General features: G+C 38.8%; 1 protein-coding gene across 1 annotated transcript in view; it reads right to left on the bottom strand.

Moving 5' to 3' along the window:
* The window catches only part of LOC124280276, a 50702-nt gene that overhangs the window by 13257 nt on the left and 15352 nt on the right, over nt 1-22093 (bottom strand). Inside the window, exons 2-4 of the mRNA XM_046716172.1 lie at nt 9011-9208; nt 1737-1935; nt 585-705 (exon numbers count right to left, since the gene is read on the bottom strand). Of these exons, the coding sequence (XP_046572128.1) occupies nt 585-705; nt 1737-1935; nt 9011-9142 (452 nt within the window). The 5' untranslated portion in view covers nt 9143-9208. The remainder of the gene's footprint in view (nt 1-584; nt 706-1736; nt 1936-9010; nt 9209-22093) is intronic.

Genomic DNA, 22093 nt, shown 5'->3' with positions numbered 1-22093 from the left:
GTGGGGATTCGAACCCAGGTCTTCGGCATGACGAGTGGACGCTTAACCACTAGTCTACCCCACCGCCCTGCTTAAACCTATGGACTTGCACTAGTCTCTAAGGTAATGATTAATAGTTTAAATGGTAATTCTAAAAAATATAAACATCCCTCAAACAGACTGTTGTTCTTAGATGTATTGTCCACTTATCTAGACTTGCCTCTTTAAAGGATAGAATTACTATATATCCATGGGCTCCGCATTCAGTACAGCATTGGAACAAGGCTATTAAACCTACTGAAGGCTATTTCAGGCTACTTCATGCCACGTTAGGCTACTGTCACTGTTTGCCTTCTCATCATACTGACAGATGGTATCAGCACAGTTATGAAATATATAAAAACATGGTCTGTGTATCAAATTCTGCCACATATTGCAGGCAGTTCGACAAACACTCCTGCCGCATAACATAGCAAGAACCTGTCAATATCTGGACTGTACCAGTCTTAAATCATCTCTTGTTAAACCCTGTGTCTGTATCAGCCTGGTGTTCAAAATGTTTCATCCGTGTTGCACCTCAGGAAGTTACTCCTTCGTCCACTCACCTTTTCTTGTCCAGTGAGAAACATTTTTCTTCCAACATTTCATTCCGATGCTTCTGGTATTCAAGCTCCTGGCGTAGTTTGTCGACAGATGACTTCTCACGGTAGTCACGAAGCTCGGTTTCTGGAGTTCAATAATAGATCCAGTTTAAACAATGACTGTCGGTTGTCCTCTACCACTATATTTTATCACTGGTGTCAGTAGTGAGTGAGTATAGTTTTACGCCACTTCTAGCAATATTCCAGCAATATCACAGCAGGGGGGTGGGCGGCACCACAAATGGGCTTTATAAGTAATAAAGGAAAAACACATCAGTGATCGACATTAGGTTAGTGATTTTGATTTTGACTTTCCGCTACACATAGTTGTGTGCTGTTCCATGGTGTTGTCCTAATGTAATTAAACTGCAGAGATCATTCATTTCCTAAAAAATTCAAACATGTGGATTGTTATTTAAAAAATACCTTTCAAGTACTTATTGAGGCAACAGATCTTAGGCTGCCATCAATGACTGCCATAGCGTATAACAAATCTTTACAAGCATGTTTTTTTTCAAATTCAGAAGTAGAAATTGAGAAGAACTTGTATTTGAAGGCAAGGTATTGAATAATGTTACATTTGTCGTTAGATCAAGACTCATGCACTTTGCTTATGCAGCTTTGCTTCAGGCAGCTAGATATTCGGTATGGTGCTGTTAGCGTAAGATGACACAAAATGATCAATCAAAGACACATGTCCTGACATTAAAGTCAGCTCTGATCACAAGTATACGACAAGTGAACATCTGACTTAGAATTGGTCTTCAGCAGTCCCATGCTTTTCATAAGAGGTGACTGACGGGATCGGGTGGTCAGGCTCGCTGAGTTGGTTAACACGTCATCGTATCCCAATTACGTAGATCGATGCTCATGATGTTGATCACTGGAATGTCTGGTCCACACTTGATTATTTACAGACTATCGACATATAGCTGAAATATTGCTGAGTGTGGTGTTAAACAACAAACAACAAACAAACAAACACAAGCATACATTACTGGAATCTGTTCAACTCTCGTACCCACGGGAACCATTGTTACCTTGCACAATGAATTGCCATACAATGCAGGTACACATCCTGATAACAGAACTGACAATTCCACTGATGAAACTCACGTAGTGTTTGGTTTTCTATCATGACAGCTACGAGCTGTTCCTGGAGCTGAGTGAGCTGACTCTCGAACACCGCCCGCTCTTCAGCATCCTTGAACCCTGCCACAATGTCGGAGGCCTCGGACCCTTGCGGGCTGTGTGAGCTGGCCGACTGGAAGGACATTCCGTCCTCCTCCTTGTCCGAATGAAGCACCTCAAATGTCTGAAACACAGAAGGAGGTAATCGTAAAGATTCTTGTGAGGTGAGAGAGTGAGAATGGTTTTTACGCCGCTTTTAGCAATATTCCAGCAATATCATGGCAAGGCACACCAGAAATGGGCTTCATACATTGTACCCATGTGTGGAATCGAACCTGGGTCTTTGGTGTGATCAACTAGGCTACCCCACCGCCAATTCTTATTGATACAAGAAATTCCTGTCTGCCATGAGGACCTGCAGACTTTACAAGTTGCAGGCCCTGACTAAACTCTTTGGATCATCATATAAAATAACCCTGCATATTGTGACAAATATATCTATCAACACATAAATTTATTGCAGGCCATAAGGATCCATACAAATCTGAACATACAGGTCCGCCACAAAATCCACCTGCCCCGGGCCAACAGGCAGAGACTTATGATAAATAATTGAGAGTGGACAAGACAATACAATTTATGTTTGTGGGTGTTTGTGTGTATGTGTATATGTGTGCATGACTGAATGTGTGTGCATATGTGTGTGCATCTGTTTGTGAGTGTGATGATGTTCCTGTGAATGTGTGTTTGTGAGTCTATGGTCCTGTGCATATGCATTTGCGCATGGTATATGTGAGCAGTAGGGTTTGTGCATGTTTGTCAGTATGTGCACATGTGTGAGTCTGTCAACTAGCCAACTTCAAATTGAGTCAATAGTAAACGGCTTCAGATTGAGTCAATCGGCTTTCCACTTGCAGAACTGGCATCAAGGGAAAACAACAACATGACAAATCCAGCCATTTTGGAAGGAAATGTCTGTTTTGAACTTTCTTATAGCTAACTAACAGAAAAATTAGTTGGGCTACCTCGATGTTATTTTCTCTGGCAGAAATGAAAATATACTATCCATGGTCTACTGAGCAAGCACTTGACACTGCTTGTGTATGGTATTATTATTGGGTCATTTTCAAGTTAACAGTTAAACTATCCCCAGGATTGAAAAATAAAGTAATCAAAAATATATATTTACAAAATATAAAAGCAAATCAAAATGGAAACCTTCTTTCAAAAATTCTAGATCCTCCTTGCATTGTTCATGCAGTTGGGTAGCCTTGTGGTTAAAATATTTTGCTTGTCACACTGAAGATCTGGGTTTCATTTCCTACATGCGTACAATGTGTGAAACTGTTTCTGGTGTCCCCTGCCGCGATATTGCTGGAATATTGCTGGAATATTGCTCAACGCGGCGTAACTCTATACTCGCTCACTCTGTATTGTATTGATTTTGTGAATTGAACCCTGACCTTCGACATGGAGAAGAAAAACCATTAACCACGAATCTGTTGCAGTGTTTCAAATGAATTATTAAACATACTGACTGACTGACTGATGATAAATAGAATCTCACCCTTGTGTCTACTGATATCAATTACATCAACACTCGATGATAAAGGTATAATATCCTCCGCAAGCCTCAGATATTTGTAACTTTATCAACTCGTGATGATATAATTCATATCAGTAGACACTTGGGTGCGATTCTCTATTTACATCCAGTGTTTAACTGAATCATGTAATGTTTTCAATATTTTCTCTCCTGACTTATCCCATTACTTCAACTTTTATCATTATTTTACCATACTACACACTCCTAACACCTATGCATTGCATACCAGTATAATACTGTGAGTGAGTGAGTTTGGTTTTACGCCGCTTTTAGCAATATTCCAGCAACATCACGACGGGGGACCCCAGAAATGGGCTTCACACATTGTACCCATGTGGGGATTCGAACCCGGGTCTTCGGCGTGACGAGCCAACGCTTTAACCACTAGGCTACCCCACCGCCCAATTATTAAATGTAAAACAGAGTTCAATGATGATGATGATGATGATGATGATGACGGATGATAGTGTTGGAGATCTCCATTAACCAATAACAACAATGTGTCACACATAATATGAGACTTGACTGTAAACACGCGTCACTGTAAGACAGAACAAACTACTGCTGCAATATCAACCTTTAGCCTTCATTAAGTACACTGCAGCTACACGCTGTCATGGGAAATGAATAAAACACGGATAAAGTTACATTGTTACATTAATGTAGCAAATCATGTTACCCTAGGCATTGAATAATGTATGCCAGCGTAGTACAACGTGTTCTTCCCAGTTGGTAAACACACTACAGATTACTGAGCAAGATAAACAGTGATACATAGATATAGTGTTCAGTGTTATTAAGCTGATATCATATCAAATATTGGGAAATATGATTGCCACATCAACCTACTCCACACTTCTCATGTTTGTGATAAAAGTGTTTGTCAGTCTTGTGATCAACTCGTAAGAGGCAACTAACGGGATCTGGTGGTCAGACACGATGACTTGGTTGACATGTCATCGGTTCCCAATTGCGTAGATTGATGCTCATGAGGTCAATCACTGGATTCTCAGGCCCAGACTCAAATATTTATCAACTGCCATCACACAGCTTGAACATTAAGTGTGGCCTTAAACATAAATAAATAAAAAATAAAAATAATAATAATAATAATAATAATAAAAATAATAATAATAAAAAATAACCTTTTCTCAAGTTTTACCCTATAATGATCATCATGACAATTTCTGTCAATATTTCAATGTTGACAATGTTCAATTTCATGAAATATCTTTTCACAAGATTGCTGGTAGTGTTATTCAACTAGATTAATCACATCATGCTACACAGGTTGTTTCAGTTAACCTCACTAAACATTCTTAGCACATTTCATTAAGAAAGGGTGAACCTTTAAACCAAGCTATCTATTTTCTGTCAGTTAATTTCCCTGGAGAAGATTTCTGACAGACTTACAAACACAGTGTCTGTGATGGTGGGGAGAGTTATTTATAGTTTTGTGCAATTTCAGCTTCAGTGCCGACAGTTTATTCAGGTGCTTATAACAGATACAGAGGTCTGATTCTGGCAACCATCATGTATGCTATCCATATCCTGTCATTTGGGTCACAACTGATAATACATTTATACATTGTAAACATTGTACACTGTAAACCATTCCTTGCCATTTCAGCAACAGGCTAGTCTGTCTCACAGTCCCTGAACTACATTATCAACCCTACAGCCAAGCCCTCCCTGCAATGCTAAAGTCCCACATGAAGCAAGTCTAGATATCCCCAGGTTCTGAATCTCTGTTCACCCTGGGGCTCCTTTTCAACTTCGTCTATTTGTTAAAATCAAAATTATATACTGAGAGAAACAAATAAGCGAACACAGGAAAATTCAAGTGTTCCTTTATTATTTTCTAGTCTTCATCACCAGCTTTGAATAGCGCTGTGGTGATGAAAACTGGAAAATAATAGAGGAACACTTGAATTTTCCTGTGATCCTTTACTTGTTTCTCTCCGTATATATAATTTCAGAGACTAAGTGTTAGTCTAGCAACGGGCCAGTCCAACATTTTCTTCTTGTAACAATTCTGTAAACTGTAAACATAATCAGGCTTCACTGCTATTTATATATATTTTACGTCACAAGTTATCCAGGTTTTACAATTGTAGGCCATTGTTAACATAAATATTTTATGGACATGTTTTTTTCCAACAGTACATAGAACTTATTCACAATGATTCAGCAAACAATATCATACAGATATCATAGTAAAGTGAAGAATTTCTTTTTTTAAAAGCTATTACCATGGTTACCATTATTTATCATTTTTTGTTTCCCTCACCCATAATTATTTACCTGTATCTAGATGTGGATAACGCTATACATAAACAGCCAGTTTGTTAGTTTCTAAGCCTCTAGGGTATCAACTGAAACTTCTCTCTATAGAGAAGTCATTGTTGTACACATGTTTTCAGAGTGTAAATAACACAAGGTTAGAACATGTTTTACTGTGGACATTGTCAAAACATGTTGGTTTGTCCACACCTCAGTACTTCAGACTAATTAAGAAGGTACATTTATTTCCATGCAAATGATTTTGTCCTCAAAAAGAATTCATTGAACTGACAGACTGACTGACTGAGTTTGGTTTTACGCCGCTTTTAGCAATATTCCAGCAACATCACGGCAGGGGACACCAGAAATGGGCTTCACACAGTAACCCATGTGGGGATTCGAACCCGGGTCTTCGACGTGACGAGCCAACGCTTTAACCACTAGGCTACCCCACCACCCCTAGAATTCATTTAATGGTTTAAAGATCTTTCATGTTTTGTTCCGATAATCCTCGTCAGTAGGTAGGAAAAATCTTATGCATTTAATATCCCAGGAAATTCTGGGTAGAATTATTCCATGAAAACATCATATACATCAGAACATGTATGCACGCTAAATACACACAAATGTTTTATTACAAATGTGCATGGCATTTTTTACTCCTCAAATGTAAGAAATTCTAACTGGATTCAATTCTTATAGTTATGTCAAAAAAATAATTATATTAATCATTAACACCAAAACTATTGTAGACAACAACATGAGATCAGCAACATCCTCTAGTACTATAATGCAGGATAAGCTCAACTTATTCTATGATCAGCAAGGTAAAAACAGGTATTAACAACAATGATTAGTAAGTAAGTAAGTACCTGGAGGACATACATCTGGGTCCCGTTCCTCAAAGCAATCGTAGCGCTACGACAGTCGTAAGTCTATGTTAAAGTATGGGAGTTACGATCACCTTAGCGGTATGATCACTTTGTGGAACGGGGCCCTGGAATATGTCATAAAACATAAAAATAAGCAAAACCATTAACAAAATATATACCCATTAATAAACATATACACCATTGTGAAACATCTGGAATACTGAGGCCCAAAAATAACACGTTACATACCCATAAATATTTTCATATGACGACACAGAGTTAAAGAAGCCCACATGGTCATCATCCAGAGTGGGCGTTATTGATCACTTATTCACAATTTCTTGTAACTCTCTATAAATACAGGATCAAGATTATCACACTAAGTTCATATTTATAAATATTTACAACATAGTTAAGGAAATAAAAGACACATTTTGAATATAAATTAAATATAACAAAATAGCGGGTTTGATGAAAAAATACTGTTTTGCACCCATTATGTTCACTGATACCTCAGTTGAACAGCATCATAAGCAGTTGTTTCCACAGTGACACACGATAAATATTTACAACATAGTTAAGGAAATAAAAGACACATTTTGAATATAAATTAAATATAACAAAATAGCGGGTTTGGTGAAAAAATACTGTTTTACACCCATTATGTTCACTGATACCTCAGTTGAACAGCATCATAAGCAGTTGTTTCCATAGTGACACACAACGTGATAGTATTAGATTTATACACCAGATGAATGATGAAAGGACATTTATCAGGGATGTACAAGGGTTTATCATGTATATTCAGTTCCAGTTTCAGTTAGCATAGGACATTGGGGTTCCAAGTTGGTGACTTCCCTTGATTTCCAAGAATTTTCCTGCTGACACTTCACTGTACATGCTCAGCAGCCTTGAGCAACATATAGGTGGTTATTTTACATTGACAGCTTGAAGCTTGAGACTGAGTGAGTGCATGAGTGAGTTAAGCTTTACGCCGCTTTTAGCAATATTCCAGCAATATTACAGCGGGGGACACCAGAAATGGGCTTCACACATTGTACCCATGTGGGGAATCAAACCCGGATCTTTGCTGGGACGAGCGAATGCTTTAACCACTAGGCTACCCCACTTCCCCTGAGTGAGTGAGTTTAGTTTTAGCAATATTCTCGCAATATCACAGCGGGAGACACCTGAAATGGGCTTCACACATTGTACACACATTGCACCCATGTGGGGGTATCAAACCCGGGTCTTAAACCCGGGTCTTTGGTGTGACGAACGAATGCTTTAACCACTAGGCTACCTCACCACCCCTGAAGCTTGAGAAAGATTATTACCAGAATTCTTTTGTTACACTAGACATGCACAATATATTATTTCTATTCGTATCAAGTGCAATATGTTACACCCTATTGTATGTGTATACATGTCAATATTTTGTATCCAATTGTGTATATGATGGATATTGTGTCTTCAATGATATTGATATGAGAGGCAACATTTGTATGTGTAATAATAGAACCCTATAATGTTGTAATCATTGAGTGATTCACATTTATATCTTCTTTGAGTATAGGTGAGGTGAAATTGGGTTTAACGTCGTGTTTGAGAATATTTCGCTCATATGACGACGTGCATGCATGTGTATGTGTATGTGCGGCTGCTTGTACTAGCCCAGACTTAAGCTGGTTTTATAGTGCTAGCCCACTGAGATACAATGCCGCAGTGAAGCATGAATACCCCACTCAGACACATTATACTGACTCCGAGCCGACCAGTCCTTGTTGTACCCATTAATGCTGAGCGTCAGGCAGGGACCAACAAGTACCATATTTTAACGTCTTTTGGTATGACGCGGTTGGGGATCGAACCCACGACCTTCCGCTCCCCGGGCGGACGCTCTAACCACTACACCACGGAGGCGGTCTCTTCTTTGAGTATATGTATATGTAAATGACTCTCCGCATGATATTTATTTTAAAAAATCATTACAAAAACGCTTTTGACATGAACGTGATGAAAATCACTAAATGTTTTATTGAATATTCCAACAATAAATTTAATGTAAAATTTCATGACTGCTTCCAGAATGATCTTCCAGCAAGTCCTGTTTTCTAGACAGTATGAATCATTTGAATAGCTTTCAGCTTGTATGCCAGTGGAATGGCAAAAATCATAATGGAATTTTCCAAAATAAATAGGAGGTGCCTAGCTAATAGAAACTTTGGAAAACATATTTTAACCAAATAAATACTCAATAAGATGTATATTTTCATCCTGTCAGCGATTAATTTATTTCTTCAAAATTTAACAGGACATGCACGCAGGAAATGATTGACATATGAACATGCTTTATGCATTGAAAATCTTAAATCAGTTTCTGAAGGCACAAATACATATCTTCATGAGTACCCTCAGGTCCACCTGATAGAAACTACATCTGATTCTATGACGTCCTCAAAAGATTATGTCATCAGATGTCACCCGATTCTGCTTACCTCTTCTCCATCTTTATGGTCAACAAGAGTCTTGGGACGTTTGCCTGACCCTTTCCGTACAAGTGTCCCCCCATCCTCTTCGGCTTTCACGTCCCCCTTGAAGCGAGATCTCAGGGCCTGGCGGAAACTCATGGTCTCCTGATCATGTGGACTTCACGTCCGCCATCGAGCAGGCCGCTCCCAAGGGTCATCCACTGTCTGAAATCATAATCACCCGGATTAGAGAAAGGACGATCACTTCACACTGACAAAATGTCATATTGATTAGAAATTGCGTTTGAGATTTACAGCACTTTATGAAGATAAACTGTAAAGTCATTTCCCGATCAATCTCAGATCAATAAAGTTCTGTTGCGAGGAAGGGTGTTGCTGGGGGAAAGATGCTGCCCGCGACAGTGGGGATCATCATGCGACATTCATCACAATCTGCACGCATTTGTTTCTCAACGATTAGCAAAAATTTCTTGATGTTGTCAATGGCAAGGCATAATTCCAAAAATATTTCTCCGAGGGACTTAACTGGGATGATGTTTGAAGAAGGAGATCAGAGGTGGTTAACAGCAATTTAAATGCATCTTTCTCCTCATGCATCTGTCTCTGATGCCGGTCTTATCTTTGTAGTGACCCAGTGTGTCACCGGTCACCATGAACTCTTGTGACAAAACAAAACCAGACTGGAAACAATCCATGCTTCAGATAGAAATTAAACAAAATATAAAATAAAACAGTGACATTTTTCACCTCTTCAGTGATGAGTGCCAAAACAAAAACTTAGGAATTTTTTTCAACAATGTTTAAGTTTTTTCTTATTGTTGCATTTTGTTACACTGCGAATAGTGGTGCCTCAGATGATGGGAATTCCTTCACATTCTAGCCAGTTTGAACTTTCATGACAATTGGATGAATTCTGGTTTGTCCAGGTTTTGTTTGTAGCTTTGAGTCTGCAGAAACTGTCATTAAAATTTCATGACATAGAATGAAAATTTTCCCTATTCATTTAAATATACATACGCATGAGCTCAGTTACGGCTTTGAGAGACAAAAGTCATCAGAAGATGACAAATCCCCCCAGCCCCCACATATTTGAAAGAACAAATCATCTGACAGTTACTTTAAGTCCAAATCATTTCCTTGGAAATAATGAAAAATTTAAATGCCAAAAATCTGCAAATAGCAAAAGGCATCACTTTAGGGTATGTCTCATATATCTGCCAAGTTCTGTTGAATGGGTTTCGAGTCGTGCTTCTGAAACGAAACCATACCCTGCCTTGAAAGATGTTGCAACTATGAGCACACCTTTCAGTCTCAATGAAACACATGTATAAGCTTAATCAATTCTGTTGAGCAGTTTTGTGGAGAAGTGGATAGACTCCTGAAACGAAACATAAAAACAAAATATAGGACCTAAATGAGTTTTGTGAAGTGGATTTTTTGAGGAGAAGTGGATAAGAAATTACACCCCTGTTGTATGGAGACCGAACTGGATGAATAGAGCCAATTCAAGTTCAAACATCTGTAGAAGTGACAAAATTAAGAAATTGGATGAACCTCCCTTTTTTGAGACTAAGTCCAACACATTTCCATGGAAATCATGAAAAATAAAAATGACAAAAATCTGTAAATAGCAAAAGGCACCACTTTAGGTTCTGTTTGATATATCTACCAATTTTGGTTGAAAAATATTGAACGGTTTTTGAGTTATACTCAGAAAACAAAATGATTACGGACGGACAGACAGACAGATGGACAAGGCATTGACTATATCCCCCCTCATTACATGCTGTGGTATAGTAACATGTATTTCACCTATAACAGGACCAATAAATATATAATGGCTTAAACACATGGTTTATATCATTGCATCAGATGCAATCTCAAATGCAATGCCAAAATACCTATGAATTAAAAAAATCACTTAAACAATAAACAATCTTTTCTAAATTTGAAACAAGGCAACTTAGTTTAGAATCCTGGCTAAGACCCTGTAAGAACAATTCTTTAGTCTGCATGCTATTTTGAGAGGAACAAAGCTGATTCTGAGTGGTTTACTTTCACCAAGTTTCAGTTCATGTAGTTCACACTGTGCTGTAAAACATACACTAACTTCCTTGATGACGTAGAGCATGTACCCAACAAACCTGTACTCAACAATCAAACCAAAGAATTTAATTGCGAGGTGAGGTAAAAAGTATAGTCTCTGTTCCCTATTGAAACACACCTACTGTTTGATATCAAACCTACATACATACTACTCACAGTAAGTTAGAGATCACACAATTCTCTTGTATTCAGTATGAAAGGATCAGGTGTTCCCTAACCTCTTTTGAGTATTACAATTACAAGGGAATAGCGGTGACGTTTTTGATAGTTAACATACTGGCTAACTGCTTCCTTAAAGAACCTTGATTGGTTAATTCCAGGCAATACAGTCATGAAACTTGTGGTTGATATGATGTGACACCATTCATATCTCACCAAGGTCTGAACCTACTGACTTGACTAGTAAAGTCTTCGCTACATGGAGTAATTCCTGATAGAAACTGCACTGCATTATGTTTATGACATGTAGTGTCTAAACATAATCATTTCCTAGGAATGTTGTTCTCTGACAATGTGTGAATTTTGATGTTCAGAAACTTGAGCTAGACTTTGACAATATCACAGCAGGCACAAACAATGGGGGTGTTGGATTTGAACCTAGGTCTCTTGCAAACATTAGGGGCTGTGAGGTAGCCTTGTGATTAATGTGTCTGCTTGTCACGCCGAAGACCCGGGTTCAATTCCCAACATGGGTACCATGTGTGAAGCCCATTACTGTTGTCCCCCGCCGAGATATTGCAGGAATATTGCTAAAAGCAGCATAAAACCGTACTTTCACTCACTCTTGCAAACATTGCAACAATGCCGCTCATTACTTGATGTTTGGTCGAAATAATGGGGCTTTGGCAACCTGACACAAGTCATGCTACTGTATGGATTGTATATATTCCATTTTGCATATTTCAATTTCATAAATAACAGACAGGTTCAAGTAATGAAGTTTTTAGAAAAATGTATATATTTGATTCTAGTGAAGATGAATAACAAACTGAATTCATGAATGTATCCCGTTCAATTCAATGAATATGCAAGTGAATTGTAGCAGCCCTTGTATACATAGAGGGCTGTACATCAGGGAGCATTATCTCCACTGCCTGTCACAGCCCTTTGAAGTGGGAGGAAGCGTTCCTTGGCAACAAAAACACAAGCCCATACAGTGTACTGTGTATCAATCCCAATAGAACAGCTATAAATAGGAAGACTAAAGTGAAACCCTTTTTGCAAGACTGATGCAGAAAAAGGACACAAAAGATAACCTATGTCAAACACAGATTACATTTTCAAACATGATACAGGAGTTATCATTTGTTTTATTATTTTTTTAAATTGATCCAAATAATGTAGTAATTGTCAAAAAGAGAGATCAATGGTAACAGATGGACACTGTTCCTAAACGTTTTGTTTTATTTGTTTTTTTGATGTTTAACACCGCTCTCACCAATATTCCAGCAAGCTCATCATCACAACCAGGAAGTGGTGGGGTAGCCATGTGGTTAAAGCGTTCACTCATCGACCCGAAGACCTGGGTTCAATTCCCAACATGGATACAATGTGTGAAGCTCATTTCCGTTATCCCCAGATGCTTTATTGCTGGAATATGGCTGAAAACGTCATAAAACCATACTCACTCACTCACTCACCAGGCAATCCAGTGATTGCTACAAACGGAATAAAACCATACTCACTCACTCACCAGGCAATCCAGTGATTGCTATTGTAAGCAGTGGTCCTCGTTATCTGGGTAAAATGACATAAAACAGATTAAGTCCCTGAACCCTATCAGTACGGACTCCTCCAGGGATTGATATCAAGATCGACCCAACCCATCGGGGTCACGTCAACATCATTCCTGAACTTGACTACCCAGATCCATGTAATCAACCAGTCACTACACTTCTTGTTGCAATCACACTGGTTGCTGGAGACACATCCTAACCTCAAATAACCCCCTTCAGGACTGGACAAAGAGAATGAAGTTGAAAACATCCTTAGGGACAGTTCCACATATATGGCTAGGTGGGGTGGGGGGGTGAATGAATGATGATTTTTATGGAGTAGCATGTACAATGTGAATGCCACCCCCCCAAAAAAAAAAAAATAATAATAATAAAAAAATAATAATTATGTACAAAGTAAGTGTCACCCCCTTCCCCCTCCCTTGCATGTCATGTACAATGATCAATGATCCCCCACTTCCAATCATTTTAAGCATAATTTCTTAATGTTTTCATGTACAAAACTGATGAATGCCCACTGACTCATCCCCATCCAATAAAAAAGTGCAGTTCCCCCTTAATTCATTATGAAACTGCGGAACATAAAACAAGACAAATAAAAACCTTGTGAAATAATTTGTTACCCATGATGACCGACAGATAACAACTCTAATATTTTCACATCTGCCATTTGGTAACTGATTCAAATGCTGCGAGGTCAAATGAAGACACTTCTTGGTTATCTCTAATTATGACTGCCTAAAATGTTTAAACAACTAGGTCATACCGATTGCCGGTTTATAAAATGAGCTGGTTCCCGTACACCCATTAAAGTTATGACATTTGAATCATACATCCGTGAAATCCATCCAGGAAATGGCAAATCACAATGGCTTCAAATACGATGGTATTTGTTGAATGTGATAGTATGTATCGTTCAAATCCGATGTGTTTCGTGAAAGTGAAGGCATAATTCAGTCATATCAGCTGGTGTGTGTTAAATGTGAAGGCTAGTTTTCTCAAAATCAGCGGGTCTGTGTGTCTATCATATATTAGCTTGCCCCATACTGGCGACTGAGGTCTGTAATAATCACACAGACACACTCAGTCTTACTTTACCTGCTGTGTCTGTCAAATTAACAAACCGGCCATCGATTTACTCAGAAGGGATGGCATCAATGTTTGTTATCTCGAACTAAGTCTGTGCCTGCAATGGCTTCATCAATTACATCCTCAGCTTAGTACTCTTATACCATGTGTCCTATGTCATTGCGTACCACAGAAAAGGAGTGAGTGAGTTTAGTTTTACGCCGCACTCAGCAATATTCCAGCTATATGGCTGCGGTCTGTAAATAATCGAGTCTGGACCAGACAATCTAGTGATCAACAACACGAACATCGATCTGCGCAATTTACTGGGGAACCGATGACATGTGTCAACTAAGCCAGCGAGCCTGACCACCCGATCCCGTTAGTCGCCTCTTACGACAGGTTCATTCTAACCTGGACCTTCACGGGTACAGGAAGGGAACATACTAGTAATCTAATTAAGATTCATTACACGTTGTGCATCTGCTTCTGGGCACATCTAGACCTAACAACCGACACACCCTTACTTATCAATAATTCGGTTTGTTGTTTATCAATTTATCTAATTTTTTCTCTCCAACCCCTGAAAGGTGCAGTGGGTCAGCCAAGTGGTTAAAGTATGTGCTCGTCACATAGAAGACCGGGTTTGATTCCCCACATGGGTACAATGTGTAAAGCCCATTCCTGGTGTCCCCTGCCATGATATTGATGGAATATTGCTCAGTGTATCACAAAACCATACTTCCTCACTCTAAACACATTGTACCACTGTAACATTATTGGTAGTTTCTAAAAAGAAATGCACTGCTAGGTATGCTATTAGTGAAAAAAATCTTTTTCAATATGGCTGCTGTTTAATCTTTATCAAAACTTCCCAGAACCAAAACACAAAATCTGGAGTTAAAGAAAATTTTACGATCATCAATTGGTTTCAGGATGAGACTAGCCCTACACACCACTCAACAAAATGCTCGTATTACTCAGCATCGTTACTCAGCATCGGATCTGTTTCTTGACAGGACATGCCAGTCTTGTAAACACCCATCCAAGTCGGCTGGTGTGTACAGAGGGAACAGATATCCTGTGACACCACCACTGACCAAGTCTGTCTCCTGGAATCCTAATATTCCTGAAGATACAGGTTATAACTGGTCTCCAGCTTGTCTGAAGAGGTCAGTAATGGGTTTTGAGGGTCAGGTTTGCTGACTTGGTTGATGGGTGTTATCTTATCCAAACTGTGTAGACTGATGCTCATGTCAATCACTGGATTATCTGGTCCAGACCCAATTACTTACAGACAACCATCATAGAGCTAGAAAATTATTAACTGTGGCATTGAAAATCAACAAAATTAACTAACAAAATGCAAAGGATTCCAAAGTCCAGAATGATTGGGCAAGTCGCCTAGCTCTAGGCCAGAATTGTTGTAGGCTCCTTTTGGAATTGTTTGAACATATATACTTTTAGATATAATAAGAATATCTCTGGGGCTTAATGCCAGTCTACAACTGAACACCATAAATTATACTCCAAGCTATCCTATGCTGGTCTCAAGAGAGATGCTGTTATCACATACAAATATTTCACTGAAAATATTCCCTGTAACATGCGATATTACCCCCCTTAAGATGAGATATTACCCTAAATGTAACATGTGATATTAACCCCTTAAGATGAGATATTACCTTTGTAACATGTGATATTACCCCTTAAGATGAGATATTACCCTTGTAACATGTGATATTACCCTCCCTTAAGATGAGATATTACCCCTTTAAAATGTGATAATATTACCCCTGTAAAATGCAATCTTACATGCAATATACACCCCTGTAACATGACATATTACAATCCCTTGAACCATGCAATATAACCCCCTGTAACATGTGATATTACCCCCTGAACAGGAGATATTACCAACTGTAACATGCGATATTACCCCTGTAACAAGAAATATTACCAACTGTAACAATTGATATTACCCCTAGTAACATGAAATACAACCACCTGTTACATGTGACATTACCCCTGTAACATGTGATTTATCATCCAAAACTGTGTTCCACAGTAGATATTGCTTGTGTGAGATCAGACGATATCTCCTAGGAGATATCTCCTAGGAGATATCGTTTTGATAGTAGATTTTGTACAATGCTCCTGACAATGCTATCTCCTAGGAGATATCGTTTTGATAGTAGATTTTGTACAATGCCCTGACAATGCTATGACGTCATGAACTTGTTGATGTCACAATGCTATGACATCGCTGCACTGCAAATCTAATGGCAGTACTGTGTTCAGAGATGTACATTTTTCATTGAAAACTAATGAAGAGTGATTTTTGATGATAAATAGAATCTCACCCTCGTGTCTTCTGATATCAAATATATCAACACTCGTTGATAAAAGTAAAAATATCCTCGGCAAGCCTCGGATATTTGTTACTTTATCAACTCATGGTGATATATTTGATATCAAAAGACACTCGGGTGAGATTCTCTATATACTAATGATGAATTAATTTCATAGGTCAACAGTGGTGTTTACAGGAACTCGGGAGATGAACATCCTCATAGCCTTGGTCAGGTGGTGTACAATCACATTCAGCATGTACCTGCACACCCAGCGTCCTGGGCCCCGTTCCTCAAAGCGATCGTAGCCCTACGATTGTCGTAAGTCTATGTTAAAGTATGGGAGTTACGATCACCTTAGGGTTATGATTGCTTTGAGGAACGGGGGCCCAGAACTGACATAACCTACTTACATGTGTTACATCCAGGTGAACTGAGAATGGATCAGGTATTAATTGATCTGTCCCCCGAGTCATCCTTCCTGGGTCATGCTGACGGCTGCACACTTCGATCATGACACACGATCAAGAGCCAACATTGATTTCACAGCAGCTGATAATTGTTGGAATTGGGGTTTAACATTTAAGTTTGCCATTTGATGAATCTGGCACTCTCTGCTTATTTTTACTGCTAAGCTTTTTATTGATCCCCAAGGAAATGATGAATTCCCATTGTTTGCCTGGATGCAACTGGTATTTGTTGAAAGGTTCAATTACTCCTAAACATCTCCATCTTTCTCCTGGACACTTACCGGTAGGATGAGTCTTGACATGGTGAAGTCAGTGTTTTTCATTCACCTACTAACCATTATGTGTCTTGCTTGACAACGGTATAATTATATTTACCTAAATGTCGTGGCATAATATAACAAAAACGTTGTCATCCATAAAGTATCGTACCTTTCTTATTATTCATCAAATTCTAAATGCCAGTCAAACAGATCATTATTTGTCATGTTCATGACATTTACTAAATATTGTAAAAAGTTTTGTATTTTTCTATTCCTTTTTTGGTTGGCATATTACAGCTGCAGTCAGCAATATATGAAATGGCCTATAAAATTAAATCTACAAACAAACCAATGATTGATGTTAAGAGCATCAGTCCACACGATCTGGGTATGATGACAGTCTATAGATCACTGGGTGATTGGTGGGGTAGCCTAGTGGTTTAAGTGCTCGCTCGTCACATCGAAGACCTGGGTTCAGTTCCCCACATGGGTACAATGTATGAAGCCCATATTTCTGATATATTGCTGAAAGTGGCTTAAAAATAAAACTCACTCACTCACTCAAATCACTGGATTCATTAATGTGCATCTTAAGACCAGCATAAGATGTTCGGAAACTGCTCTAAGCCAGAGCTTTTCGTCTTTTATAAATTGTATTACCCTACATGATTACTGATGATGTGATAGATCAAGATGAACAGATACAGTAATTGATTGGTTGAAGGGGTTTCGTCTGCTGGGAGAACACTGTTGTCAGGATATCTCATCCACGGATGTACAATTATCCACGAGAGTAATATTTAACGCTGCTTTTAGCAATATTCCAGCAATATCATGGAACCAGAAATGGGCTTCACACACTGTACCCATGTGGAAAAATGAATAAAAATTGATCACTTTAAACACTAGGCAACCCCACTGTCCCCATAAGTGAGTGAGTTTAGTTTTACGCCGCTTTCAGCAATGATCCAGCAATATCACAGCAGGGGACACCAGAAAAGAGCTTCACACATTGTATCCATGTGGGGAATTGAACCCGGGTCTTTGGTGTGACAAGCGAATGCTTTAACCACTAGGCTACCCAACGGCCCCCATAAGGATAGAAACCATCTGGTAAGAATTGGTCTTCCGTAACCCATGCTTGTCCTAAGAGGTGACTAACGGGATCGGGGTGGTCAGGCCCACTGACATGACATACAGTGTACGAAATTTACGCTGGTCCTGTGGTCCCTGGCTAGTAAAAATTCATCAGGACCACTAAATGATAAGTTTGCAATGGTCATGGTGGCCAGTGAATTTTGTATTGATAGTTACGTAAAAGTATGAATGTTATTTTGGACCAGTGGAGTACAGACAGGACCACTAATTACTGTCCACTCACTGGTCCTGTGGTCTAGTGGGAAATTTTGAAAGGTTTCTTTCCCTGGACATATTGGGTACACAGACAGCTTTGGATCTCTCTGACACACCAATAATTCATGAGATGCTGACCACCCCCTCAACACACACACACTAGCCCCCACACCTTGACATCTCATTGAACTTCCCAACTTTTGGAAGGCCACCACCTGAGTGTTTGAAACAACTGACCAACACACTTACTACCCATGCCCACCCTCCACAGAATTCCTACACATCCAACACGTCACTTCTCCATCATGCACATGCTGCAGCATCTGTTCCAGCTGATTCTATGACATACAAGTCAACCGTTATCTGTTACTATGGTGATGGATCAAATGTTACCATACTTGTGAAGCTTTTCCAATGTTTATTGACTTTGTCTGGAAACTCAATGTGCCCCACATTGATTTTAATTAAGTCAATTTCACTAACGGTAGACATAATTAGATATACTTATATATGCAGTCCATAAACACCAACATGGCCGCCATTTCAGTGATGATGTTGACGTATAAAATAGAATATAAAAAATGTCAAAAGCAGCATTTTAATTGTTTTTCACATAATCTTAAGATACAAATTAATGTGTGGGATGGACGATGATCATTGATACAATTATCTGCTTTTTCATTTTACAAATTGTAATGATTTTATTTATTCAAATACAGAACTCCAACTAATAAATTATGTCTACTAGACAAAATTAGATCATTTATAGTTATTTTTGTTGAAAACATGTCACCAAATGTATATATTATATAGTTTTTTATCCATTCAGGATCTGTCCAGGATTCCCAACTCAGTGCCCTTCCCAAGAAAATTGGGAAAAAATACCTTGTTTATTTGGAAGTACTAACAAAGAGTTAAGGAAGATATCTTATGGCCGAAACATACCAAGTGTGGACCATACTAATGACAAACTACAAATGTGATACAAATCAATCTGTTTTCCCTGGTACAGGCAAACTGTGACTCCTTGTGATGCCATGAAGCAGTCCTTGAATCTATTTTGAAAATCTGGGCCCACTAACTGAATTGTGTAACCTGTTGACGTCCTTCAGCTGGGATCCTAATCTCCCCCTCGTCACATAGCCAGGACTACATTCTCAACAAACCTTCCATTATTAATGGATGATCTCAAAGAAATGACATGACCAATGTCCACACAAATTGGCAGTTAGTCTTCCAACTCATTAGATAGAGTATTCTCAAGATTTTCCCAGTGACTAAATACAACATAATAAATAATGCAGATTTTTTCATGTTTTGAAACAAATAGCCATATTTGTACTGCAATTCATACCACAAATATCTTTCTATAGATCTATACAAAATATTAAGTGGGCTGTTGAAACTGTCACTTTTTTCAGTTATATCACAGCTTCTACACTTAGTCTTGGAGGACAGTCCAAAGTAACACAAGTGGTAAGATGACTGTAAAACTAAGAGTGAGTGAGTGAGTTTAGTTTTACGCCGCTTTCCAGCAATATCCCAGCAATATCACGGCAGGGGACACCAGTAATGGGTTTCACACATTGTACACATGTGGGGAATCGAACCCGGCTCTTTGGCATGATGAGCGAACGCTTTAAACACTAGGCTGCCCCACTCCCCTTGTAAAACTAAGACTGACTGACTGACTGAGTCTAGTTTTACGCCGCTTTTAGCAATATTCCAGCAATATCACGCCGGGGGACACCAGAAATGGGCTTCAACACATTGTGCCCATGTGGGGAATCGAACCCGGCTCTTTGGCATGATGAGCTAACGCTTTAAACACTAGGCTACCCCACGTCCCTTGTAAAACTAAGAAGCACAGGTATGGAGTTAACACCTCTGAATTAATCTCGAGGAGGAAAAAAAGAAAAATATCTATTATTAGATGGCTGAGATAGTATGGCAACAGTGCCCGTTTTATGAAGACACACTTTTGTTCTAATGTATATTCCACTAATGCAAGTATCAATATAATGATAAATTTTTGATGATTTTCACAGAAACAGTTGTAGAATGGAAAACTTAATGTATGGAAGGGTAGTGTATGGTTACAGCTTTACTGAAACCCCAAGCACATGATTGTTGCTGACTCACCAAAGATCACAATTGGAGTTCACCTGACCTAAGCAGATTATGATACAACAAAGGGAGGTAAGGCAATTGTCTGTAGTAGAGGATCCATGTATACAGATTTGTCATTGAAAACTGATGAAGAATGATTTTTGATGATAAATAGAATCTCACCCTTGTGTCTACTGATATCAATTACATCAACACTCGTTCATAAAGGTAAAAATATCCTCGGCAAGCCTCAGATATTTGTAATTTTATCAACTCGTGTTGATATAATTCATATCAGTAGACACTTGGGTGAGATTCTCTATTTACAACCAGTGTTTAACTGAATCATGTAATGTTTTCAATATTTTCTCTCCTGACTCATCCCATGACTTCAACTTTTATCATTATTTTACCATACTACATACAATATAGACAAAGAAGTCATACTACATACTCCTAACACCTATGCATTGCATACCAGTATAATACTGTGAGTGAGTGAGCTTGGTTTTACGCCACTTTTAGCAATATTCCTGCAATATCACGGTGGGGGGACACCAGAAATGGGCTTAACATCGAACCCGGGTCTTCGGCGTGACGAGCGAACGCTTTAACCACTACGCTACCCCACTACCCTGTATCACTGAGATGCCACACAACTGACATGTAATGGTTGACAAACTGCAAGGAGTCTGCAGGACTGAGCTTTCTAATCTCTCTTATCCAGCCAATCATACCCAACAGCTACCGTAATTTGCTCGCTGATGTAGCGAAAGGCTGTTCCATTAGGTGCCCTTTCAGGTCCAATCAGAATCTGTCAGGGATCAAAGTAACAGAGCAGGTTCAACACATCATCCAGCTAACTTATGCTGGTGCGTTACTTAGTCTTCAATTACAGAGGATGTGTTGCTGGTCAGGTTTAAGAGCCTTGAACATTTTTCTACGATAATTTCATCACCTAAATGATGTCTGTCTGTCAAGTACAATTTATTGCAGTGGTCTCAATTACTTACAATGCAAACCTGACCTTGAAAATTTATACTTACCTAATCACTGACCATGACAATACATTTACATTTAAGCATCAGTAGGTGTTCTTGACTTTTATTATGTTTACAAATAATCACAATACATAGAAAAACATACATCTTTTACTTTTAGCTGAAATCATGAGCACTTTTGTACAATCTTATCAAAATGATATCTCTTTCTCCGATATGACCCCTCTTTACTGCAAGATTTGTTGACACCTCCACAGAAAGTTGTGTTGAATGAATCCTAAGTGAGTCACCAAACTGACAATAGAAATGATGGATGCACGGGTTCTGGAGCCAATCAGTGTCAGTGATGCTTGACCATGTTTATTAATGTTACTGATGCAGATCCATAATCACTTACAAATGGGGGTGGTGGGGTAGCCTAGTGGATAAAGCATTCAGTCATCATGCCAAAGGCAAAAGTTCGATTCCCAATATGTGTACAATGTGTGAAGCCCATTTCTGGTCTCCCCTGATGTGATATTGCTAGAACATTGCTAAAAGTGGCATAAAACCATACTCACTCACTCACTTAGCAATGATGCTTTACAATTTTGATCAAAGTTTATTGAAGAGTTGAAATGCCAGATCAATGGGTA

This window comes from Haliotis rubra, unplaced genomic scaffold (assembly GCF_003918875.1).
Source record: "Haliotis rubra isolate DU_JTF1 unplaced genomic scaffold, ASM391887v1 Scf264, whole genome shotgun sequence".
In the NCBI taxonomy this organism is placed as follows: Eukaryota; Metazoa; Mollusca; class Gastropoda; order Lepetellida; family Haliotidae; genus Haliotis; species Haliotis rubra.
This window is presented reverse-complemented; position numbering and strand designations above follow the sequence as displayed.